Source organism: Sinohyriopsis cumingii, chromosome 5, assembly GCF_028554795.1.
Source record: "Sinohyriopsis cumingii isolate HCF-2022 chromosome 5, ASM2855479v2, whole genome shotgun sequence".
Classification (NCBI taxonomy): Eukaryota; Metazoa; Mollusca; class Bivalvia; order Unionida; family Unionidae; genus Sinohyriopsis; species Sinohyriopsis cumingii.
Genome location: NC_142965.1, coordinates 56,594,835 through 56,622,322, shown reverse-complemented (window position 1 = coordinate 56,622,322; position 27,488 = coordinate 56,594,835). Strand labels below are relative to the sequence as shown.

At 34.2% G+C, this 27,488-nt stretch overlaps 1 protein-coding gene across 1 annotated transcript in view; it reads right to left on the bottom strand.

Annotated features, from left to right (window-relative positions):
* LOC149799223 (uncharacterized) overlaps positions 1 to 27,488 on the bottom strand; it is a 132,826-nt gene that overhangs the window by 83,077 nt on the left and 22,261 nt on the right. The window contains exons 3-18 of the mRNA XM_089958168.1: positions 25,635 to 25,780; positions 24,810 to 24,940; positions 24,361 to 24,496; positions 21,706 to 21,774; positions 20,835 to 20,941; positions 20,246 to 20,327; positions 19,386 to 19,553; positions 18,758 to 18,844; positions 17,845 to 17,939; positions 16,351 to 16,458; positions 15,180 to 15,240; positions 9,722 to 9,826; positions 8,355 to 8,419; positions 3,065 to 3,136; positions 1,737 to 1,906; positions 346 to 542 (exon numbers count right to left, since the gene is read on the bottom strand). Of these exons, the coding sequence (XP_089814294.1) occupies positions 346 to 542; positions 1,737 to 1,906; positions 3,065 to 3,136; positions 8,355 to 8,419; positions 9,722 to 9,826; positions 15,180 to 15,240; positions 16,351 to 16,458; positions 17,845 to 17,939; positions 18,758 to 18,844; positions 19,386 to 19,553; positions 20,246 to 20,327; positions 20,835 to 20,941; positions 21,706 to 21,774; positions 24,361 to 24,496; positions 24,810 to 24,940; positions 25,635 to 25,780 (1,799 nt within the window). The remainder of the gene's footprint in view (positions 1 to 345; positions 543 to 1,736; positions 1,907 to 3,064; positions 3,137 to 8,354; positions 8,420 to 9,721; positions 9,827 to 15,179; positions 15,241 to 16,350; positions 16,459 to 17,844; positions 17,940 to 18,757; positions 18,845 to 19,385; positions 19,554 to 20,245; positions 20,328 to 20,834; positions 20,942 to 21,705; positions 21,775 to 24,360; positions 24,497 to 24,809; positions 24,941 to 25,634; positions 25,781 to 27,488) is intronic.

The window sequence follows — 27,488 nt, the reverse complement described above, 5'->3', positions numbered from 1 at the left end:
AAAGATGGAATATATATTTGCCTGTGTACGTCAAAATATGTTTTTCTCTGTAGTAGAATAAGTACTTTTAATGTATAAGTCACAAAGAATCATTACAGTAAAATCAAGGTGCTGAATATGAAAATTGTATAAAAGTAGCGAATAAAATAAGTAATATGTGGTACTGATATTAAATATATTGTACATAGATGAATACAGTGGTTTTATTTTGTTATATTTATGAAATTCAAAAAATTAAACATGTATATATAGAAAGTAAATGATATTAAAATATATTTCTGTTACTTAGCACTGCGCATATTGCCTGCTATTTTGTCCAGTTTGAGGCGACTCAAACTTTCATCAAAAAAGGAAATGAAGAAAGGCTACACAGTAGATTACATTAGCCGGAATCCTGATCCTACTCAAGTTGCTGGTTGGGTTATCGTTCTTGGATTTGACATCTTTAATCCAGTCGTCGATCACATCTTCCAGCAAGCTCAAGGACATGGGACCATTGCTGAGAATGACGTAATGGAATCCGGGCAAATCGAAAAGTGGTCCTGGAATACAATTTTCTTTTTATTTAAAAAAAACCCCTACACTTTGTTAACAATTGCAAAAAAACAAACTACAATTGACGAGTTGTTTCCTTGTAGTATGAGAACAATGACTTGAACTGATAAACACTTTATTATAAGGCTAATGAATGACTCATTAGAAAGATCAAGAGAAACAGAATCAGCTTAATTTAATCCTAGAGCTTCTTGATCATTCAACACTCGAAATACGACCCATTGAAATGTCCAGTGTGTCCAACGCAAAATGATCTGCTCACCTTCATCAGTTATGGAATTTAGAAATTCTGTATGTTCCTGTTATATACTGGCCTTTGGAATTTCAGATGTTTTTATTTGGGAAATCATGGACATATAAGATTTTTAGTATGCCTATCTAAATATATGGGTATGTGAAACACTCGATAATTCAATATACGCGTGCAGAAAGCACAGAAGGAATCAAATTATAAAATTATAAATCGTTTTTTAAAGAATCACACACACACACACACTGGATTAAGGATGGGAGACATTCTTATCTCCACATCTCTACCGCTGGTGAAATAGAAATAACCATTAGAAAGCTGTTTAAATAGGTTATTTTCCTTCTAAACATTAATAGCCCGGATATTAAAAAAAATTGTATTAAAACTATTTTATTATCTTTTGAGCTGTGCATGGCTTCTCAAATGATGCAGTAATTGATTTAACAAATTCTAATTTTTATACGCCAACTCTTTATCTAATTTTATACTTTATGCTTAATTTGTTATACGCCTTAATACTCATTGTTGTCAAAATTGCGAAGAACTGTTTCATAAAAATAATTCCCTAGATCCCTATGACTAAAACTTCTAAAATACAATGTTTGAATTATCATTGTCTGTAGAAAACTAGATGTAAACGTCTGTTATGATTTTGACCAAGATATAAAACGTTCTTTCTACATGGGCGTTGTATCTATAATCGTAAATCTATATAAATTTTTTCTCGTCGTGAGTATTTGGACACACTCATCAAAGATTTGCAACGGTGGATACAGCATAACATATAACAGAAAGAGGTTTTCTCAGATTAGTTTCGCAGCAAGTTTAAATTTCGATGAGGTAGTCAGTCATATTTGCCGTGGTGGATTATATAAAGTAGTAGATAACCTTAGTCAGTACTAAAGCAAGAAAAACAAATACATAACCATACCCAGTTCTTTTGTTGCCTTCTGTCTCAGTTCTTTCATCTTTATTTCTCCCAACTTATATCCGCAAGCCTGTCCCGGCCAGGTGATATAGCGGTCGATTTCAGTCTCGATAACGTCCTCTGTGTAACTAGTGTAGTTGCGAAAATACTCAATTGCCTTGTCTCGGTTCCAGCTTGAACAAACCATAAATTTCGAGTTGAAAACATGGTAAGGTTATTTCTCAAGCACACACACACACACACACACACACACACACACACATATATATATATATATATATATATATATATATATATATATATATATATATATATATATATATATATATATATCTTCATTAATAACAGCCTACAGTGCCAAGGAAAACAATAATAGATTGGTATGTAGATGGGAAAGGCAGAAAGGCATGTAATGCAGGTAGGTAGGTATTCATCTATATGTCATAAATCTGAGATGTATGTATATTTATCGATTCCACCACCTCCCTTTACTTTCATCGCCCAGCATAAAATATATAACACATTATGCATGGGTAGACGTGTAATTTCAATGTGTGGGCGATTCATGTACATGTTTAATTTGTCAATATATATGAAGATCATCCGGCTGCTAAATATACGTCTTAAGCTTTCAGCCTACAAATATGCTTGAAAATATTGTTTTAGCTTACTTTTTTACGATGGTTCTGTCCATGCTTAGTGATTTAGTTTTGTAACTATACTTAGGTTTGACTTTTACTTTCTATAAATCCGTAAACAGTATGCGTTTTTCTTGTCATTGTAAGATTTATATTAACATTGGCTTGCACTGCATAGAAGTTCAGTTTCACACTGAGTAAAATTTTGTCTTAAGTTTTAAATGTTTTGTTTAGCATGTTTTCATGTTCATGTACCTCTGTTCAAGTAACATTAGTTATTTTGTAATATATCTAAATCTGTTCTATGTTTATCCATTTTATATAAATATATATATTGCTTTCTTGAACTTTTTATCTTTATATATTTTATTTTGTGTCAATGTATTAACAAATATTCACGTGAATATCTGCATGAATTTTGTCATGGATACTTAGACTGGTTAATGTTACATCTAGTATCGAAATTAAAAAAATAATTTGTATGATAAACGAATGCTAATATTGATTGTAATTGTATTGTTTTAGCTCCGACGAGTTAATGCTTTTCTCATTGTTTTAATATGAGATACAAATTTTTAATAAAAGCTGTCACTCGTCAATTTTTTACAGAATTAATCTCGATTTCTTAGCGGTAAACGCATATGAGTTCATGGGCTAAAGAAATACAAATTATTCACAGCACTTGCGCCATACCCGAAGTAGTGTAGTCCGGTATCAATAACAAGTCTGCATGCCCGAAACATTTCCTCACTGTATCGTCCCATTCTAAAAGGAATGAATTTTATACATATAGAACACGATTGTAAATATAAACGAGGAGCAATAAAATACAAATAGTAATCTTTTGCACTAAGACATGTTCTATCCTCAGCATGAGCCATTCTGGATGTATATATTTAACGACATTTATTTAATTTTAAGATTTAAATACACACTAATATCTGCGAGCCAGAAGACGGTGATCTTGATAATATGTTCCTCAAGCAATGACAAAGTCGTAAACTGGCTCACATTTATTATAACAGATTTAACATTCAAAATCTAATCTTGCATCATAGTTCAGCATCCGATAAATACGATATCATGTTTGTTTATATCTGTACATAAGTATATTTATAATCAGAGGATGCATTTCCCAACAAATTTATCCAGGACGTAGTATTAGTTTCAATACCCTTCTGGTCTGTGGACGCATTCATTGAAAGAAGAAAATATTCTAGTAAATAAGGCTAATTTAAACGTGATTCGAACTTCCCTTGATGTAACAGATACATGTCATTTCGATATTGTAGTAGATATACGGACATATTTCCTTATCTACTCTAGAATTCATATTTTTTCTTGAATTTTCATCATCATCATCATAGTCATCATCATCATCATCAATCCCATAACCCAAGTGGTCGTTGGGGTAACATTGATGACTTCGCAACAAATTATCTCCTCCATCTTTCCCTGTTCTCTACTGCCCTTTAGGAATTTACAAAACCCCATGCACGTCCACTCCTTAATGTTGTCTTCCCACTTCTTTTTTCTGTCTGCCTCATCTTCTGCATCCTCACACTTTGCCTTGCAACTTTGATTTTCCAGACCATATGATCTTGAGACATGACGGCACTACTTCAGTTTGCTTTGTTTTTATCTTTACAGTGGTCAGTAGGTCTTCATAAGGTTCGATGTCTCGTTGGATCCTGTTGTGGACCCCTCTGATGGTTACAGGTTCTATGTATGCGATGCGAGAGACCATGCGGCATCATCTCATATCGAATGCTTGAATCCCTGCTTTGTATATCTGATGTGATCATCTGTGTTTCGCAAGCATACAGAAAAATGGATACGACAATATAGTGCATCGTTGTTATTTTGTAACCAAGAGCAATGGTAACCTTAGAGTTAAATATTAGAGGGTGTAAAACGTCAATATGCAACATGACAATTTTTTCCTTCTGTATCATTGTGTTTAACACTCTGTGCATGAATAGTTTTGATACAGCTATATAATGAAGTTTCAAAATTTTAAACAATGCTGGGACATTCAATTAAAAAAATTCTGTAACATATCGAAATATCTACATCGTGAATTTGTACATTTTAATAACGGTTTTCACATTTAAAATTCAACGATTTTTGTTTTCAGCAATCTATTTCTTGCGCCGGTGGATCCAGTGAATTTTGTTATGATGGGGATGTGAGAGAAAACAGATTCGACAGCCTTCAGAGTGTAGCACGTTGAAGCTATATATTTTAATGGTTGTTAGTACCTTTTTTAAGTTGGCCTTTTCATTTTATTATTTCTGCATTCGTACATGTTGTGGTAATGACGACCTTAGAGTCCAATTTGGTAATAGACACGACTCCTATATAGGAATATTTCGATAGTCACTTAATATCAGTCTCCAATAGACCTGAATTCATCCATATATTCTCATTTGTTTTCAAACATACTTTTGTGTGTGCGTGCCTGCATGCGTGTGTGTGTGAGCGATTTGGATTTTTAGCATAGCTTTAACAGTTTTTCAGTCATTTCGCTACGATGTCTGCTGTGTGACAGTTTTTAATTATGTGTAGCAATGGGGCATCATGCCGCCGACATGTCGTCATGTCGCATGAAGTCCAACTCTGTCACGTTATCCTGACACCAGGCCGACCAGTGCTAACAATGACCTAACGCTGAGCACCAAACAAGAGGCATCTGTTAGTACCATTGTTATGCCTTTGGTATGACTCAGCCGGGTTCGAACACGTGACTTCCTTCATCCGAGGCGGATGCCCCCACATCGGAGGTTAATGCTGTAACCACTTTGGCCACCGGAGCGGTCAAATATACTTGATGAGAGTGATAAGACATAAAATCGCGAGGTAACTAGTGATTATTATTATTATTAATATTATTATTATTATCAGAGAGAGTTACCCTAAAACTTTTATCGTTTGTCCTCGAGTGTATGACGTATTGGTGACAAAGAATATCGAATTAACACGTGTCATGCGGTTAATTGGATGACAATTTGCACGATTCATGTGGGTGTATGAACTATGGGTGAAAATGAATATCGAATGAAGACCGGTCATGTTAGTTAAGTTAATTTGCACAATGTCAATTTACACCTACTTTTAACAGGCCAATACTTAATAACATTTTTGTTTCGAATTTTGTTGATGCATCCTTGGATATTATGGAAGCAGTAAAAAAAAAAACAAAAAAAAAAAAAACAACAACAACACATGAACAGACCAATGGTCGAAGACATTGATGAAGAAAACCACACACTACAGATGAAGAGCCTAAGGTGGCGAACGATCCCATTTTCTCTACAAAAGCGCTCATACTAACGTAAACTCATAAAACAGAGGCACACATTGATCTAAATGAATATCACTTTCACCACTGAGCCTGTACTTTGAGAATAGAGATTATCAAATTCAGTCTTTTTAGCGTGAAGTGTTATATTACGACAATAGAGCAAGTAAACATCGCAAACACACGTAAATTTGACTTAAATTTTACTAGAGTGTCATGTTTACCCCGACCCAGAGTAGCCCAGTTTGAAACATGTATAATCAAGGTAATTCTGACAGGCCATTGTTTGATGACAAACATTGCCGAAGGCTAGCACTAATCCGTTACGTAAGATTGTTGTGGCTAGAATTGAAGAGCCGGACATAGGAGTTGCGAGGCCGCCCGATAGCCAATTATCACCTAGGTGTCGAAATGTTTCCAAGATCAAAAGAAGTTGCCTGAAGAAGTGGGAGTGTCTTAACTTCTTTCCCTGCAAACAGACAGACAGGTTGAACTGGCCGCTAAGACGATTGGACAGGGGCACAGAGCCACCCAGTCAGAATCGAGATAGGGGAGAGACCTTGATTTGGGTAGAATGATATCCCCGCGTCTTCCGGCAAGAGTTAGTTCGCTGAGAGAAATTACCCAGAGTGGAGGTTAGCGTAACTCCGAATAGCCATTCGTTATTGGCGGGAAAATCTTAGAGCGGGAAATTCTAAGTACAGAGAGCTTCAAATAAGCTTTGAGGGACAGACCAGTTTCAGTTTGGTTCCGTAGTCTCAGATAGAGAGACGGAGGAAAGGAGAAGAAAGGAGAAGAAGGTGAAGTTGAAGTCTGGGAGCGAAATTGGAGGAGGAGATAATAGAGAGGGAAAGGAGAAAAAAAAGGAGAAGTTGAAGTCTGGGAGCGAAATTGGAGGAGGAGATAGTAGAGAGGGAACGGAGACAAAGTAGGAGTTAGAGGAACGGAAAGAAGGAAGGAATCAGCGGGAAAGAAATAGATGAGTAGATGCAAGGACAGGGGGAAAATCGAACTCACACTGTAAATCACGGGATGAATTAGGCTGTCACGTGGTCGAGGGAAAGACGAGTGATTGGAAGTTATCGTTTTTAAATTATCGAATTTATTAAATTGTTATTGATTGAATTTCATCTTCGTGTTCTTATAATTTAGCCGTCGGCATAGCTGACTGGGGGTTCAGAGCTGTAAATCTACCTCGTCACTAATTTAACTTTCTAACCTAATGAGCCAGGGTGGAACTTTCATCATAATTTAATTAAATTATATTGGAAGAACCCCACCCCAATACGTGCAAACGTCACATAGCGATTCTGAGACGCGATCTTTAACAACGTGCACATCAGAAAGACGGGATACTCAGTTTACAACACTAATCATAAAAATCGGTAGAGTCTATGATACATTGAGTGAAATGTATGTATATTGGCTGTTGTTGGAACAGCGATCACAAGGCAGATATACGATCTCTTCTTGATTGTACTAGTTTCAAACGAGCAGGAACTATATACAGGACTTGTCGGTAACAGAAGTCGACACTTAATGCAGAGTGCTTACCTTTATCGTAGCTAGATTCGAAACAGACTATAGGTTATGAGGAAGCCGCATCTTCACTATCCAAGGTTCCCCATCTACACCTTGGCGGATCAAACGGATATACTGGTCCTTTGTCCTGGCGACATCTATTAGATTCCATGAGTTGCCTTTATCAGTATATATGTAATGCCAACTAACCAATAGCGTGGTACATTGTACACTGGCCGAAAATGGTGATGGCATTTGACATAAAAAGGATACTTTGTAAGTTTAACATCGAAAGTATGACTTTGTACCAGAGGGAAGCCCTTACAGGTCTATTCGATTGAAATGTATTAGTGTAAACACGGACAGGCAGTGGATAGTTGCTTATTTATCAGTTCATTCAAGTTGTGTGTTCCCGTTGTCTCGATCATGTAAGATCAGTGTTCAAATTTGAACAACTTAATTTAGATTGCCGCCGCATCCAATGAAATTCACAAACACGAAGCACATAAATATTTGCTCGATACGCCAAGGTGTAGATAGGGTCATCATATCTGAACCCTGGCTATCGAAGATGAGGAAGCTGCAGTTGTCATCTAACGGTGCTGAAGACACGCACTCTATGATCGACCCTATTTGTTGTTGTTTTTGGGATTTGACGATATTTCCGTGCTAACGCATTCTATAAGAACCACTGACCCACGGGAGCTTTCTCACATACCCTCACTCGCCAAGACGGAGACTCGAACACACACAGACAGTGGTGAGATGGCAGTGATAAATAAAGGCACCTGATTAAAATGAGAGATTAGTTATAATATGTAGAGGTTTCGACTTTCATAAATGTGAAAGCTCTAGTTTGATTAGCAAATATAAAGGTCAACTGAACATGATCTTGTATTGTATCCCATCTGGTCTCCGTTATATCGATGATCTAGATTTTAAGTATGATTCAATCAACTGGAATATGCAGCATGACATCCACAATAACGCATACGCATCTGGGGCTAGAATAGGTAGCATCGCATTCACAATAATAAAATCAGTCGGAATAGGTACCATTATATGCACAATATGCAAATAAATCGGAAGCTTGTGATTGAAATTAAAACAATAATGCTTGAGGAATTATCGGAAACATATTCGTACGACTGGATAACTTACAATTCAAAGTCATCCTTGTATATGCCCATCTCTTCTCCTAGATATTCAGAATATAAGCCCCATCCCTATGGAAAAAAAATGTAATATCGACTTTATATTCAAAACATTCAGTTTTTCAGGATAAAATATATCACTTTCAATGGATACATGTATTACGTAGGGTGGAGTGAAAGTGACATAATCAGAAAGGAAGCAGAGACAGATGAATACATACATGCAAACATACATACATACATGCATACATACATACATACATACATACATACATACATACACACTTACCTACCTACCTACACACACACACACACACACACACACATGCATACATACATACGTCAGGGTCATTTTTGGTGCACGTGATATAAACACGATCGCGTGCCCCCCCCCCCCCCCAATTTCGCTATTCCGGTTTTTCCATTACTGCGCATTTGTTAGTTTTAATAGATATGCGTAGAGAGAGATTTCTCAGTTTTGGGCTTTTTACACTGATGTCAGGTTATTTTGTTGTAGCCAGACTTTGAGTTATAATTTCTTCAGATCCGTTGGATTTCAAAAGGATTAGTTCTTTTTTCTCTGGAAATATTTTGTGGAGTGCTCACAGGAATTTTGGAAAGACATTGCTTAAAAATTTAATTTTGATTTCCAACATCGGAGTGTCATTATTTGTATTTCTACAAAAAACTGTAAAAGACAACACAGAACAGACTACAACATACGTCATCGTCATCCAGCTTGGATTTTCCTTCAGGATTCGAACTTGAAATTATTAGAACATTTATTACTAGGACTTTAGCAATTTGATTCGTGGATTATTCTTGGTTTATTTTTGGATTTTGATTCTTGAAACAGGAAGTTCTCCTTTTTTATATTTACAGAATTTTTTTCAAGGAAATGAATTACTTGTTTAATTTTAAAAAAGCTTATTGTTTTCACTCTTTCTGTGTTACTGTTTCTTCGAGCCTAAACACGTAACACATGCATACATACATACATACATACATACATACATACATACATACATACATGCATGCATGCATGCATGCATGCATGCATACATACATACATGATGATCACACATTAGAGGAAACTAACGATGTCTCTAGTCGTGACACATCTTTGCTGTGACTCATCTATATTTGCAACACTAATTGAAAAAATTAAATGTCTTTAAAATGCATTTCAATTAGTTTAAGACACGCCTTTGGAAAGAAATTGTTTTGAACGAATGTGCACAGAAATATCATGACATGGTACATTTCGTGGTTTTTAAACGGGTTATTGTTTTAATCTTCTGAGATTATCTTTTATTTGACTGTTTTTTTTCCCCTTTTTCTGTAGGATCCAAACAAGAAACGTTGTTCTTTTACCTCCACGTACGAATTGAAAAATGGAAAGAAGAATGGTGCACTGATAGCTCTCCAGTTCATGTGCTTCCTAAAGGCGGGTAAATCAGACACCAGGCCGTAGCTCTCCTGTTCATAAATAGAAAGGAAGCTGTTATGCATTGTCAACCCCAAACCCCACCCACCCACCCCCACACACACACACCTCGCGGCGCAAATGCAAAAAAAATGTCACAACGTTAGACTAAACAAACATTTCGTAAGGGGAACAAACAGTGTACATACACAAACATAAGACCCAAAATCTAGGACGAAGAATCTGGACCTATACACGTTCTATATATATTGCTCTATAATTTGAACATAATTGAGCATTACTGGGTTATTTCGCAGCGACCATCTGATTTATGTATAAAGTGTCTTACGAGTACCAAAGCTAATCATATATGATTTGATCTGTCTATGGCAAAATAGTACAGACATCCCCTTTAGTTATAGATGGAAATGATATATGAATAATGACTGGGAAGTCTGAAAGACTTTGTGCTACTATGGAGAGTAATTAGGTAACAATTTACGAATCGATAAATACCCAACCATGATCATTTAAACATTATAATTCTAATTTACTCTCTTTCTGTCATCTGTCATCATGTCAGCGGGTTGCACTAACAAAGTGTTGACCTTTAGATAGCTCGAAGTTGTGGGGTTTTTTTTATTAGCCTCTTCACTGCGAGAGAATATATAGCCCTATTTTCGTTAACAAAGAATGGTTTATTTTTTAGGCAATAATGTATGGTAGTACCAGAGAGGGTCATGTCAGTTATCTATGGAGCTTGTTATGTTCATTTGAAGTCCGCATAGTTGGTATTGGGTAATTTCAGTTTTCGTTGCACCGCTGTGAACTTCAAAATGTTGTACCAAGTTCTGGTATAATCGTATTCTGTAGGTTTTGGCTTATTCGAACACAGTAAATGTCATTGTCAGCAAACAACTTTTTGGTGCTAAATAAATGCATCCAAAGTCTACAAGGAAATTTCCTACTCTCGTGCTTGCTGTGCCGGTATACCGTTAGGGAGAAATTGTTGATCCACACATAATGGTACCTTCACTCCGAATCACGCTGTGAAATCCATGCAATATTAATCCGCCTGCATGCATATGGACTATATTCCCCACAAATACATTTGCAGCGATATCAGGGTAGAGTCGTTCAAACTTGCTAATATCATTTACCTGCATCAGAAATTCAACATTACCTAAGTTGAGTTCATTTAAGATTGCCTGGTTAATCTTTGTGATCACTAGTAGGATGTAGCGTCGACAAAATACCCCATGCAAAACGTTAAGTGTCATCATTTTTCACGTTTATCACCCAATGCCGTGAACTACATTCGTATATAACTCGATTAGTGAAACTTCAGCCGGCGTACATCTGTCAAGAGTACATATTTACAGTGGAGTCAAATCCATCTTCATCTGTTTCAATCGCTGCCATTATTTATTTTAACTCCTTGTCATATAGTTCGAAAACCTCATAAAATTGAAGTGAAAAATCACCATAATCGGCCATTTTGCGCGACTATGTTGCAGACGAACGCCAAATTGTAAACTATGTATTTCAATCAAAAGAATAATTGAAAAAGTATAAAAAGGTGTAATTTATAATCATTTGCGGAATAAAAAAATTAAAAGATGAAACAATTGTTTCATAATGGTGTGTCTGCAATGTTTATTTATATTGCAAACAGTACAAAAACCGAAAGTAGTCCCAGAAATTATCGATGTGAAAAAATTCCAGATCAGTATCACGTGACCGTTCACAGCCATTCGTACTGCAGAAAATCCATTTCATTTATAAAACTTGGAATTATTATAAAATATAGTCTCTACTATAAGATCGTTACAGTAGGGGTTTTGTTTGGTTGCTGAATATTGATCTGGGTCATGGCCTTCTATCCCCTATGATTCTCCTCTTGTATGTTCTCATGTATACCACTGTTACAAGCCAAGGGTCCTTACTTGACCGAGCGGTTGTCAAATCCTGGCGCGATTCTCGCTAGAAGTCATAAGTTTACCCCAACTTTTCAAAGACTTCCATACAACTTCAGTTGTAAATTAGAAAGCCTGACGTGTCCATTCTGTGCTTAAATTTTACTCTAATTAATGCAAGACCTCAGATAAAACAACCTGCCATTATCTATCAACCGCACATCTGCATGGTTTATCTTGATCAAATTTCCATACCGCCAACAGTTCACGCCTTAGAAAATATACGAATATCTCCTAACACTGGGAACTATTTTAACTCCGCCACCTTAGGCCAGTCAATGTATGCTTTCCAGGCACATTTCGCCAATATAACTGCACCAAATTTGCCCCCATAGCGTCATAAACGGTATCTTTTAAGTCCCTTCATACTTATTCCTTTGTGCAATTTACCGGTTTCCTACCGTAAATACTGCCACTGCAGTCACACCACCAATGTACACCACTAGACTTTAATATGGACTATCTTACGACGTGGACATTCATTCGGTTTTGGCCTGAATTCACTACCAGTAAACCATGGTATCAAGGAAACTCACTAACACTTCACTCCATGACGTTAGCTCCTAGTAATTGGCTAATTATTTCGGGCTAGAAATATTTCCATTGCTCCGAATTCCAATAATCACACAAGTAATCAGACAAATCTAAGAATTTCTTAAAACGGGGCGCTATAACCAAATGCGAATACTCTAAATTTATTACACCACTTTCACTGATTACAGTATGTGCATACACAATCGGCTTTTAACCAATATAAACAGAAGTCATGCACACACACACACACACACACACACACACACACACACATATATATATATATATATATATATATATATATATATATATATATATATATATATATATATATATATATGCGCGGTTCACAACCTTCATAACGACAGTACTTACTATCATATGATTGTTCAACAATTCCAAGGTCGTGTCAACGTCTGGTAACCCCTCCCCCCCACCCCACCCCACCCCCCGTTCGGGCTCCTAAAAGTTACTCTACAAGTCCCGTGAACCTCTCAAGGTTGAATCATGCGCAAAGTTTTGCCTTACCGGAGATAATAACGGTATTTGCCGTCCATGTAAATGAACTTTACTTTATATTGTTTTTATCCAGGCTGATTGCTTCAATGCAATTTTAGAGGCAGCCCCTGATATCATTTGTGATGCCGTTTGAAAGCAATCATTGTTGTAGTAGAGTTAAATGTAGAGAACAATAATCTATTGTTATATGTTTTAGAATAACATAATTAGCAGCAACAAATACAACAACAAGAATAACAGCAGCTTTAAAGCCACTTCTTCTATTATTAATAGTACTGCTACTTCCAAAAGTGTATTAAGCTGATGTTTTAACTGGGCAGAAATTATTCACATCCATATAAGCATAGCTATATCACTAACTTTTATGATGAGGGATTATCTTTCTACTTGTTGTCCGTGTCGTCGGAAAGAGCGATGAATTATTCACAATAAAATAATTTGACTCATTAAGTTAGTATGCAATGAGCGGTTTGAAATCACGGGATCATTAGATCATAATATCATTGTCTTAGTAACTTCTCAGCAATATGAGCCAAGGTAGTGATTGGACGTAAAATGAAATGGTTGCAACTTCTATTTCTTATATACTAATAAAACAAAACACTTATAAAATCTAATATTCTTAATACAAATCATGTGAAATAAATTACTAGTCAACGAAACGTCCATGCAAAGTTTGGATATATTTAACAGTATTTAGTGGAAATAGTTTGTGATAGTTTGTGCCATTAATTAACTATTTAGTCTTCACTTACAGAAAATTGACATAATCGGAAAAATTTAGTCACACGAAAGTTTCACTCAGCAATGAACAATAATTGTACGATCTTTAAAATAAGCAAATTTGATAAATCGATTCACAAGTAAATAATTGCAATAGCATTAGATGATACATTTAGCGAATATTTCCATTGGTCAGAACATAATCATGTGCTCAGATCCAGCTGCGTTTATTTCTGTACAAACGTTACGGAGAATTCGTTTACATTCATCTAAATAGAGTCACGTGCAAAGTAACTAACATAAAACACTGATTCGGAAGACATGCACACTCCATGCCATTAAAGCGAAACAAAAAACAATGGGTTTATATTTTATTGAGAAAATGTAACAAACTTATTTGACACAATCAGAGAATAAATCTTTATAGCTTTTCTGAAGGTAAATAAGTCGTTCTTTGATGAGGTTTGACAGAAATGCTGGGAAACTCTAAATCTGCCCAGAGGAATATTGGGGCTATGTTGCATTGCATTTTCACTGCGGCTTGTTACAAATGAATACAAAATTAGGTAAATCGATATAGGGATTGGGTGGAGGGGGTTCAAAGACTAACATTATAACAATTGGATTCACAGTCGTACAATGAAAGACGCCGACCTTGATAGTTATGATGTGTTTGTGGGTGGGGTGGGGTAAAAATCCAGCTAATCCTTATCGTAACTGTCATGGTCGATGTGTTGCGCTGTTGGTTTGTTGGACCCCCATCACTATAACAATTTACGGAGAGTCTTAATTTCATTTGTAAGTAACCCCTGTAGGTATCCTAAACTGTTAATGAACTCGAAAATATATTTAAAGAAGCAAAAGTTAGATACTCGCGTGTCTGGACAATAACGATTCAGACAAGTCACAATGATCTCATGAGATCATTAAATGCAAGAGTCATTCGTATGTCAAACAAAACAACACATCCTTTTCTTTGAATATTGAACTTCTACTCAGATCATACATGCCAATTTAGATAAAAGATTAAGACCATGATGTGGAATGTTCAAAACCTTAGATCGCCTACCATTGGTAGATTTTTCTGTTTGATGTTAACATGGATATTATGTTGCGGATTGAGAATCCCCTGTTCTATAAATAGCTACGTAGCAGACGCCCTCAACAATAATTCATGTGCTGAAATAAGGCTTTAAAACTGATAGAAATATATTTAATGAAACCAAAATACAATGATAAATTAAAAAATAATAAAGAATGTCAATTATAAAAGTTCATTTTTTTCCTTGAGTTTATCGTGGTATAAACTGTCAATTGCCGACTAACTCAGCTGTTTGATTCGGCAACTGACAATTTATACCACGATAAACTCAGAGTAAAAAACATGAAATTCTTAAATGATGCCAATACTTTCTAGCATACTTTTCTATCCAATGGCCCTTATTTGTGGATATAAGAGCCGACAAAGATGGTTGTAAGAAATATGCACACCAGTTCATAACTTTGCAGGTGGATTTCAATTGCTTACAAAATTAACTCGGTAAATATAAAATTCTTCACGTAAATACTCCCACATATTACAAGCAATCAATCTTAGTTCTAGATCTTTATTTCGATAAGTTAAAGTCAGTAAAAATATTATGAAATAACATACCGCCAAATGGTGGCCTGGAACAGTTTCATGCAACATCAGGGCGGGCATAGAGTAAGTTGGACTTCAATAATAATAAAAAACACAAGTTAAGTTAATCATCCTCATCTTTTTAAATTTATCCGTTTTATAGTGAAATTTCTGCTTAGCTGTATTTTTGTGACTTGTGATGTGTAGCCTAAACCCTTAAAATTAAACGTTATGGAAATTAACAGAGCTAAACAATCCACGGAACCATAATAAGAGAAGTACCAAAATCAAATTGCCTCAATTGTTCATAAAGCAAATGATTGAAAAATGAAATATCGCAGTGAATTTCTCCTTATAACAATATTTCATATATTCTAGTATACTGTATATACCAGCAACGATAGAAGCTTACTCTTCAAACTTGTTCAGAGAATACAGTTCATTTATCACTTCGATTTCCTTGGATTTATTCGTTTTCTCGAGAAATATGAGTTTTAGACTTTATTGTAATGGAGTAGGGATTTGTATAATGTGTACTTCCTGTCATGATACATATTTGCTTTAAAGAAACGTAAACTTGTTCAAACAGAATCAGCAGTATTAACGTTAAATGTATCTCAGATAAAATCACAATTAAAAAATCCTTTTGTATAAATTCTGCATTAAACTGCTAAAGGAGGACATTTATATACACAAAGTAACACACGTTTTATTGAAAGAAGTGTTGTCAATTAAAGTACCGGAACAATCTTCTCCTGCATTTTATTCATTCTGTAAAGATATAGATGAAAACCTTGAAGGTATCAATAATTCTCCATTGTCATGTGAAGAGGATACAGTAATATTTTTTTAATATGTTTTCCCTTTTACAACCAGAGCATTATATATATGAGACAATATGAGCAAAAAACTATGATTTGCAAACACACTGGGATAATGATGGTGACAAGATGGTATATTGTAAACCAATTTTTGTATCATTCATGGGATGTAAGACATACTCAGAATTAAACAGCCCGTGTACTGTTCTAGGGAATATTAGATTCTGAAATAGAAAACAGTTCATGAAATTTTTATTGTTGCTCAAATGTTGACATCTAAAAACCAACCAATTTAGCGTACGCTGCCTCAAATGAGTTATCTAATTAGTATCTGTATTTACATGAATGGAGATTATTACTTAGGTACAAAAATTAAATCTTACTTATCTTCTGGTCTTCTAATGTTGACGTAGAAGGTACCGGGTCTCGAGCCATCCGCTGAACCGGCCATGTACTCACCACCAATACCGTCCGACCCGGTATTCTTGACACTGTAATCATGTTTTTTTTAAATGTTTTAATGCACATTTATAAAATAGTATAGTGCATCTGATCCAAATTAGTACGGTATAAGTTGGCCTTTGATAGTATTGTAACTGATAGCAATAGTCAGGTAATAAAATAAAGAAAAGTAGTAGGTTCCTTGGTTTTGCTTCTGAATGGATTACCAACAGCAATCACACACACACACACACACACACACACACACACACACACACACGAAAACGGAGACATCATTGGGGCGGCATAAAATAGTAATCATCATCTAGTTTGTCATTTATAGATCATATAATACAAAACAGATTAATTATTCTGTTCTTTTTAACTGTTATGTATATCTATATTTTCTGTAACTTCTGGTATATGATATTACTTATTTTTCATAATATTTGTTCATGGTCGAAAATCATATAGAATATGTTTGTTATAAATTGTGTGCGTAATGTAGCTCTATTGAAAACACAAATTACGTAAGATCTAAAAATAGGTGTTTACGTATGTGTTGCCAATTAATAATAATAATGTTAGTAATAAAATTTAAAATGGCGCCAATGGCGTATTTTCTCAGTGACTGATTGGATATGAAACTTTCAAGAAGAATTCTGTGGATTCCCATTGGCAGCGCGAGGTCATGTAAATATATGTAATTTGTCGTAAATCAATAGGGTATGTTGTCACATGGAGTCTATAACGAACTACAGTCACACTATACGGTGTATATAACGAAAAATTTAAGCATTTAGTTTCATTCCGATTTCTGGAGTGATTCACATTTTTTGTGTTCCTTGTCTAAGTCTACAGACGTGTTTTATGTTGTACTTAGATATTTTTGGAGAAGTAAAACATTTCTTTGAACTGTTCTGTGGTGATAAAAAGTGCTCATTATTTGGACTTTAATATTATTCTGGCAGTGTTATAAATAATTCGAAAGAATTCTGGACAACGCCATCTTGACAACGTCACGGTTCTTGGAGAACCAGTTCATTTCCGGTACTGAAACTATAAGATACTTTTCATTCGACTAGGACTTTCATAAACCTTTATAATGACTAATTTTGATTAGCTTCATTATACTGTAAGTTCATCTCACATTTTTCATTTATCACTTTAATAATGAAATTGTTTGTTAAGTTTTACAAAACTTGCTGGTTTTGTTTCTTTTCTGTTACTTAAGTTTGTGACCACATGGTCATAAAAGTAACATAATAGCTTGCATTCAAGCAGAAACAATTCTTTTATAAACATTCCTGACTTCAAATGCAATCAAAAAATAAAAATAAGAAATGAGATAATTAGCCGAGTTAACATTAAATCGTAACATAACTTATTTGTCATTAGTCACTGAACACATATATTTTGTGCGCAGTAATACGTACACTACTGGCAAGTTTGGAAATTTTTCGAAGTAGTCTGCAAGCTTTGGCATGATGCGGACCGTTATGATGTCCTGAAATCTTTTGAGAGTAGCTTCCTGAAAAAAAAGATTATTTTTCTTTTCTTTTAATCAGTACATCATATATGAAGGTCATCAGAAAGCAAATAGGTGTAACATTTACATTTGGGAATAGGAGTAACATTTATACCTCTATTTATAAGTGTAACATTTATACATGTGTGTATAGGTGAAACATTTATGCCTGTGTGTATAAGTGTAACATTTATAACCATGTGTATAAGTGTAACAATTATACACCTGTGTGTATAGGTGTTTCGTTTATACCTGTGTACAGGTGTTACTATTATACCAGTGTGTATAGGTATAATAGTTATATCTGTATGTACGTAGTAGATAATCACATGACAGTTACAGCAACGGTTTCGTTTGCTCAAATTCGTGAGATTATATATATATATATATATATATATATATATATATATATATATATATATATATATATACATACATACATACATACACGCATTTGCGTACGTACATATATGAATACATAAGTACATCGATACAAATCTAATTATCTACGTATCGCAACTACATAGGCGCTATAAATTGATTACGGACACATTTATATCCATGTATGTCTCTGTACACACACACACAGACACAAACACAATATCGCAATATATATATATATATATATATATATATATATATATATATATATATATATATATATATATACATATATATATATATATATATATACATATATATATATATATATATATATATATATATATATATATATATATATATATATATATATATGTATGTTTATGAACTTAGTTTTGTGCGAACGGAAAAACATTTGTACAATATTCTATGTTACATACCTGGTCCATGATAAGAAAACTAGAGTTCTTGTTTAATGCTCTGTAGAACTCTTGCACGCTTCCATTGAATTGAAGTCTACTTATAACCTTCAATAATACATCAAGGTATTCAGTTATATTCAGTTATATCGACCAAAGGAGAGAGAGAGAGAGAGAGAGAGAGAGAGATGCACTGATAAGGAACATTATCGGAAAGTCAGTCATTAAATGAGTTCGTACTGAAAATCATACCACAGTAGAATGATTAAACTTATAATATCGATTGATCGAGAAACAAGTATCTAGGCCATGCATAACGACTAAATCTATTGAAATATAACAATTGTCAGCATTTTTAAAATATTCGTCTAATAAAGAGTTTATATCATGAGATTAATTAATTCATAAAATTTACTTTTGAAACTCATTCCTGTCAATGTAATATTAAAAGAATATTACTCATTAAAGCAATTCATAATTCCAGAAAAATTGCGAATTTTAGTACAGGAGCCTATATACTAGTTCAAAAAGTAGAAGAATGTTTTGTTTTTTGTTCCACATTGCGCAGGTAAAATATCGTCCAGTTAAAACACATAGGAAAATGGTTTATGTGTATCCAGATAAATAAGCGTACAATATTGCTATCTACCTTTAACATTTCTTGTTGGATGCGGTCTACTTCTTCCAAACCTTTTTGATGGATTTCTGCTGGTGAGATGTTAAGGGAGGTATGCCACCTTAGCGTGTCTATGTAATTTTGAATCCCGTTTTCCCATCCTTGGATTCCCCAACTCTTCCTTGCACTTGGCATATATTCCTAAAGTGGACGTTGAAAGATGAAGACTACAGTATGTAGTGCTGACCTGTTACATGGTCAGTAAATTAGAGAAGGTGTCCATACTATCGTTACAATGATCGGATAGTGTTTAATTGGAGACCGAAATCATGGTATTTGGAAGGAAATTGCTGAAGAGAATATATAAATATCTTAGACGGAACCTTTGTGGTATTTGTTCTTTGCAATATAGTTTGAAAGTATGTTGCAAGCGATCACTCAATAATTAAAAAAGCAACATGCTATCCTAGAGATACTGTCCGGAAAGAGGAAACTTACTTCCCATAGGTAACAAATATGAATGGAAATGTGAGCAACTGTGTCAAGTCATAAGTCAAAATTGTCCTTAATTCGTATTATGATTGTAACTCTTCTTGGTATTCAGTCTCAAACAATAACATTTGCGCAAAGTATTGACGTGAATTTATACTGTGAGTTATTCATGCAGGGGGCATCTTCATATCTGTGGAAAATCCACTACAGCTTTGGATACTAGGGGAAATTCAAGTTTATAAACAGCGTATATAGATATCTTCAATGCAAAAATGTACGAACTTTAAACCATGGATAGAATATGGAATGCCAGCTTGGATGTTAGGTAGAAACTACTTGGCTAGATGTTGATTTGTTGTTGTTTTAAAAACCAGTCATATTACAACCATCTCGATACTCACGTTTTGTATGAATGACTTGACTTCTTTCAATTTCGTAATTAAGTTCTTATTCGCTGTCTTCATACGGTCTGTCATATTTTTCCTGTAACGAATGTTATGGTTCATTCCATTGCAATATAAAGTTAAAAATTAAAAACATTTGGTCACAAATATGTGGTTATTTCTATTCAAATCAAAAGAACTGAATGAGAGAAGATATAAAAAAATACTAAAGATCCGAAAATATGTTATCTCTTCAATGAACGCAGATAGTGGATACATATAAAGGCAATACATATAAATATATGTCATAACGGTGTCGGACCGCCATTTAATAGTCAGAGAACCAGTCGGATGGTGGAGGAATACAAATTCGATTACTTATTATTTGGATTTGCGTCCAGTGGCTAGAACATGGACTTAATTTTGGTGCTTTAATAATATCACAAATTTCAAAGTATGTACTATAGATACAAAAATATTTGCTTCTACATTATTATCTGTTTCGTGGTCCAATCCCTAAAGCAATATACACTAATATGACAAGAGACCATATTGTAACTCACTATGTTTTTAGATGAAACAAAATGACATAATAAACCTTTCTTACAGAGATGTGTTCAGTATGTTGGCTGCTTTGCTCGTCAAGAACGGTTCGATTAAGGGAAATGAAGATTCATTTGCCGTGAGGTCATCTATCATGCCTGGAATCCGATTCTGAATGAAATGAATATTGCTATCTTCACAGTTTTCTTTTCAAATATGAAATCATCAAAATATAATACGACACAAACATAGCACAGATATACATCATTATAATGTACTATTTTTAAAAAAAATAAAACAGCAATATCTTACCGATAAACAGTGCCATGAGAGACATAATCATATCTACCCCTTATATTAGGGATTTTTTGACGTGTCCTAACAAAGAAAATAACGACTTCCTATTAGTATTATTCCAGAGTTGACATAATGGATTATTTATTCCCACTTTTATCACTGAAACATGAATCGGTTTAAACAATTGAAGCAGGTGACATATATCAGGAATGTAGGAAAATCAGAGGACTGGCGATTCTGTTGGTATTAAGAATATATATATATATATATATATATATATATATATATATATTATATATATATATATATATATATACATATATATATATATATATATATATATATATATATATATATATATATATATATATATATATATATATATATATATATATATATATATATATATATATATAAATGTGTGTGTGTGTGTGTGTGTAAAATATGCGTACCCCGCAGTAGATCTAAATCGTGCAAATAAAAGTAGTGCTCTATTTGATGGTTAATCATGAAGAAATCTTCAGGCGATAAGAACCTCTCTTTGAAATGATTATTTTGCTACTAAAAGCCCTAGCAGACAATACTCCACACACGTGTGATTAAAATGTAATCAGAGTAAGGCTCATATTAATACATACCACAGAGACGTTATTTAGAGTATGGTTATACTGCATAGCCAGTCTTGCAGCTTCCATCATTTCGTCATACTAAAAATAAGTATGAATAGACATGTAGTACTTGAAATAAATAAGGTGGAATTTCCTATCTAACACCCATGCATAATGAAGGATTATTTTTCTCAACTTCCTCAACGAGAACTGAGGTTTGAAGTCTCGAGGGCATGTGGTGAATAATGATAACACTTTCCAATAGCATAACACCCACTGAAAATGTCATATCCGTTAGATAGGGTGCAAGAGCTGGGCTTTTGGTTTGACTTTAAATAATGTTTAAATATAATTTAGAGTTTAAGAAACATTGGTAGAGACGGCTAAGTTAACGGCAAGACACAACATCTGCGTTTTAAAGCGCTGTGTTAAACGGTGTTATGTAAACTGTTACGTTATTAAACGAGGACATTAAAAAAATTACTATTGCTATTATGGTGCCCCAAAAGTACGAAAAATATATATGGTACATGAGTGACAATTTCAAGTTTAACAACAGCAGCGTTTTCATCGCAATGTTTAATTTGAAAGACATCTCTTGTAATTTTATATTTGTTAACTTAGTTGAAGCAATATGTATTCAGTTCATTTAATACTGATGAAAAGTACAAATCACACAGTGATTATTCATTGTGTTATTATCATGTTGTTGGTAATCTATTGGTTACATTTTTTAAAATTCATGTTTTGAGTCACACTATACGGTAATTGGCCACTATTGGCCAACCGTTAAGTTCAGCTGCATCACTAAAATCCTACTCTGCTATGAACTATCATAAGTCGACAAGTTCACCCTAAGGGTGATTGGTCACTACGGAGGAAAAGTTAATTTCAGCTTTCAAACTGAAACCCTAAGCGGGAGAAACGATAAAGCTATGCAGAGTCACAACCGGAAAAGGAAGGTGTGTTTTGGATGTTTTCGTAACGCGGATCTTTGTTCGGCAGTGGTCGACGATCCACTTCCATCCTGGGCACGCGCAACTAACAAAAACAATATCTGCTGCGCCGCTGTCTGATTGGATGCAGCTATGAGAAATGGATCCAATCAGATTAATCTTTACCCAGGAAGACTAGATGGGAATGATCATAGCAGTCTCAAAAGACAACAACCCATGTCTCGTGTAAAGTTCGTCAATTTCAACTTCTCATTCACGTTTTTCTTTCAAGGCAAAGCATGTGAACACCACGAAAGTCAAACTATTAAACATCTAATAGACAATATTACAAGTTCTCTGATTAGTCATTTGTTTTTGCTTTTAATAGACGGTAACATTTCGTTTGAAATAGGGCACTTGTTCAAAACACTGTTGTGAATAGCTACAAGTACCAGTGGTGGAGATGATACAAAGTCAATGACGCTTGGTTAGCGAAAGTCTGGCCGTCATTTTGTTGCGAAATGCGTAGTTTCTTGTTTAGTTTTGAATCAGACCATTTTAAGACAAATACGATTTGGATGATTAACACCAGCTAATTGAAACTGATATGGTTTTAATAATATTAGGCCCGGTTTCAATAGTAGATTTGTATTTAAACTTTTAAGACCTGTACTGAAGTCTTTAGCATTTATGCATATACTTTTCATGCACATACTAATATCCTAATGCAGACAAAAAACACTCTTCCTCAATGGTTTTAAGATAACATGTAGTTTTTCGTAGGATCTGAAACAAATTATTATCTGTAAGTAAGGAATAATAGTGTTGCTTATTATAATTGTTTTTTCGTCGCTAGGCTACATTGTTATCTTCAAATCTTGCATTCTTCCAACCGTCTACCCTATATTTTTCCTCTATGTCCATCCTTCGTGTCTGTTTCTTCGAAAATTATCACAAAGAAATTAACATACTATTTGGCCACGTTCTTATATAATACAGTGATAATGCATACGCCAGATATTTGTTACAACCATTGACATCCTCCCTCCCTCCATTCCAGTTTGTATCCGTTTCATTTCTTCAGTTACTGGTGCCAACGTGAAAGTAAAGATACACTGAATCTTTGGTGAGTGGATCTAAAGGCAGATTTTTCATGATTACTTTTGGGAAGGTTTAGTTATACACGATCAATTGCTGTAAGTTACAAAATTATATACCAAAACAGAGGATATATATCTGGACTTAACAGGCGAAACGTGGCAAGTTCAGTTGCATAGAACATCTGTATTATCTACATCGAAGATGACAGAGTTATAATTTGTCGCCGATCGAGAATATATCTACGAAATAAAAAAAACAAAACAAAACAAGTTTCTCTCTCTCTCTCTCTCTCTCTCTCTCTCTCTCTGTTGTTACATTGAATACACTTAATCTGAGACAGGTGTAAATATCAGGTTTCTCATATTTCATGTGGCTCGGAGAGTCACTCGACTTAATATGCTGAATCTGCTTCTATTATTACGAGTGTTTGCTTATTTAGTCATATGGACTATATAATACTTTATACTTTGTGCATGCATGACCATATTTCAAATTGGCGTAAATATATTTTGACATGAAAACATGTCCAAAGGTGAATATACACAGTGAAAACATATAAAACACTATATTGTAAATCTTGTAATTTCCAACTGCAGATTTAGGAAATAAAGTATGTTTTAACAAAGCGGTTAACCTAGCTGAATCGTACCTGCTGCGGCATCTTCTCAGCCCGAACAATGAAATTCAGATAATCATCAAAGGTGTCCAAAGGTGTCGCACCTATAAGATCTGGTGGGTTGGCTAGAAATCCTTCAAGGAAGGTTAATGGATTTAATGGCTGGAACCTTTATAAAATAGGAAATATGCATATATAATGTGAATTATTTGTATTTGTTCTTCCTTGTTTCTACTATATCTTTGAAATTTCACCTGTTTTTCAAACATGTAATAGTTGAGATTTACTTTTGGCATTTGTGTTTAATGTATGTTTCTTTTGTTGGTATAAACTGTTTCCTCACCCCGCGGAAGATATTAAAAATAGAAACATTGTTAAACTGTTCTTTAATTGTGCCGTATTTTGCATTGAATATGTTTTGAAACGGATTGGAAATTCTTGGGAAAAATATAATAAGAAGAAATAGATATGAAATAACTTACTTCCACCATCGATATCCATCTATATATGTTGTAAGAACGTCCTTCAGAATGTTGTAGGTGACCATATGTGTCTTGTCTAGATCGGATCTCTTGATTGACATCACCTGATCCAAAAACACCTGAGCCCTGTCCTGCGTAATTCACAAGAAATTGCAATATAATGTGTTTTAAACAGCAGTTGATAAAAAATCAATGAAAGCTTTTCTGCGTAATTGGCATGAACAATGTAAAATACTATTGGCGTCAAAATGATAAATGCTTTGTAAATATTCGTTCAAGTTGTTATTTAAATGAAATTCTACGCTCCATAGTTGTTTTTGTGATGTTATTTTGCAAGTAATACATTGCGAAATATAAAAGAGGTCAGGAAAAGTGCTTTATGTAAACATGCACAATCGCTTTAAGGTCAGGAACACCCACAAGGTGACATTTGAGGTGTTTCTTTTAATCTCATAATCTCGACATGTTGATGTGGTAACATGTAATGAATCAGAGATTAATGTTTATTTCCTTTTATTATTAATCTCTGGTGCATATAATAATATTTCATATTTGGGAACACAGACTTAAATTACTAGTGTTGCCCAAGGCTGCTATAAGTCATGGATAACTACGAAAGAAAGTAAAGACCACTGCACTCTTTCGACCTACAACTTTCGCTTATATTTAACAATTGAAAGTCGAATTTACATTACAATTCATGCGTCAAGTAAAGTACACGGTACAGTTTTCCACTATATTACTTTCATGAAAATTGGAACGTTACAACTAAATCAAGAAGATGGCAAAGCGGCCTTTCGGCAAGCAGCAAATCATAAATTCTACCTTACGACTCTCAAAATCCGTGTAGTTCCAGGACTCTAGTTGATCATTATATTTGTATACACCCACTCGTGTTGCCCATTCTGGCTCCATTGCTAATCGCCATTCGTAGTAATCACTGGCAATCTTGTCCAGCTGTCCACTAGCATCTAAAATACACAGTAGAGAAATCTTAATTACACGTGTAATTTTGGGTTAATATGTATGTATTTGTTTCTCGTCTTGAATTAATATACATATGCTTACATATAGTTTTGAGTTAATATACATGTACTTACGCATAGTCTTGAGTTTATATACCTGTATTTACACATACGTTTGAGTTTATTTTCATGTGATTAGATTTAGGTTTAAGTTAATATGCATGTATTTACATTTATTTTTGAGTTATGCACGTCTACTTACACCTAGTTTTGAGCTAATATGCACGTACTTACACCTAGTTTTGAGTTAATATACATGTACTTACACCAAGTTTTGAGTTAATGTACATGAACTTACACGTAGTTTTGAATTCATATACATGTACTTACACCTAGTTTTAAGTTAATATGCATGTAGTTACACCTAGTTTTGACTTAATATACACGTACTTACACCTAGTTTTGAGTTAATATACATGAGCTTTCACCTTGCTTTGAGTTAATATGCATGTACTTACACCTAGCTTTGAGTTAATATACACGTACTTACACCAAGCTTTGAGTTAATATGCATGTACTTACACCTTGCTTTGAGTTAATATACATGAGCTTACACTTTGCTTTGAGTTAATATGCATGTACTTACACCTTGCTTTGAGTTAATATGCATGTACTTACACCTAGCTTTGAGTTAATATACATGAGCTTACACCTTGCTTTGAGTTAATATGCATGTACTTACACCTTGCTTTGAGTTAATATGCATGTACTTACACCTAGCTTTCACCCTTTGTAAATACTAAGTATAGGGATGTACATATGACGCTGAATATATTGCTTCTCATAATGACCATGCCCATAATATGTTTATAATGATGATAAACATACCCATTTTCCCACCATGTAAATATAAAGATAATGAACGTATCCATGATATGTTTATAATGATGATAAACATACCCATTTTCCCACCATGTAAATATAAAGATAATGAACGTACCCATGATATGTTCATAATGATGATGAACGTACCCATAATATAGTATACAGATGGTGAAAATACCCATCATTCGCCTATAAAGATGGTGAACATACCCATGATATACTTAGAAACAGGATGAACATACCCATTGTATACTTATAAAGATGATGAACGTAATCCACAATATACTTATAAAGATGGTGAACGTATCCATAATATACTTATAAAGATGGTGAACATACCCATGACACACTTATAAAGATGGTGAACATACCCATGATATACTTATAAAGATGGTGAATATACTTATGATATACTGATAAGGAAGATGAACATACCGATAATATAATGTACAGATGATGAACGTACCCAAGGCATACTAATAATGGTGATGAACATACCCATGATATACTTATAAAGATGGTGAACATACCCATGCTATACTTAAATAGATGATTAGCTAACCAATGGTACATTTATAAAGATGATGAACATACCCGTGATATATTTATAAAGACGATGATACATTACGCATTTCATGATACTTCGTAATTACTAGGTATAAAGTTTTACATATTTTGCACCATGTATCTCTCTTGACGATTAACGTGTCCATGATGTATGGCACGTGCTTGCTAAGTTCTTCTACGTTGCATGAGATGAAAAGGAAAAGAACCGGTACAAGGTTCAAAACGACTGAAACAATATCTCAAACTCGTTCTTAATTATTCA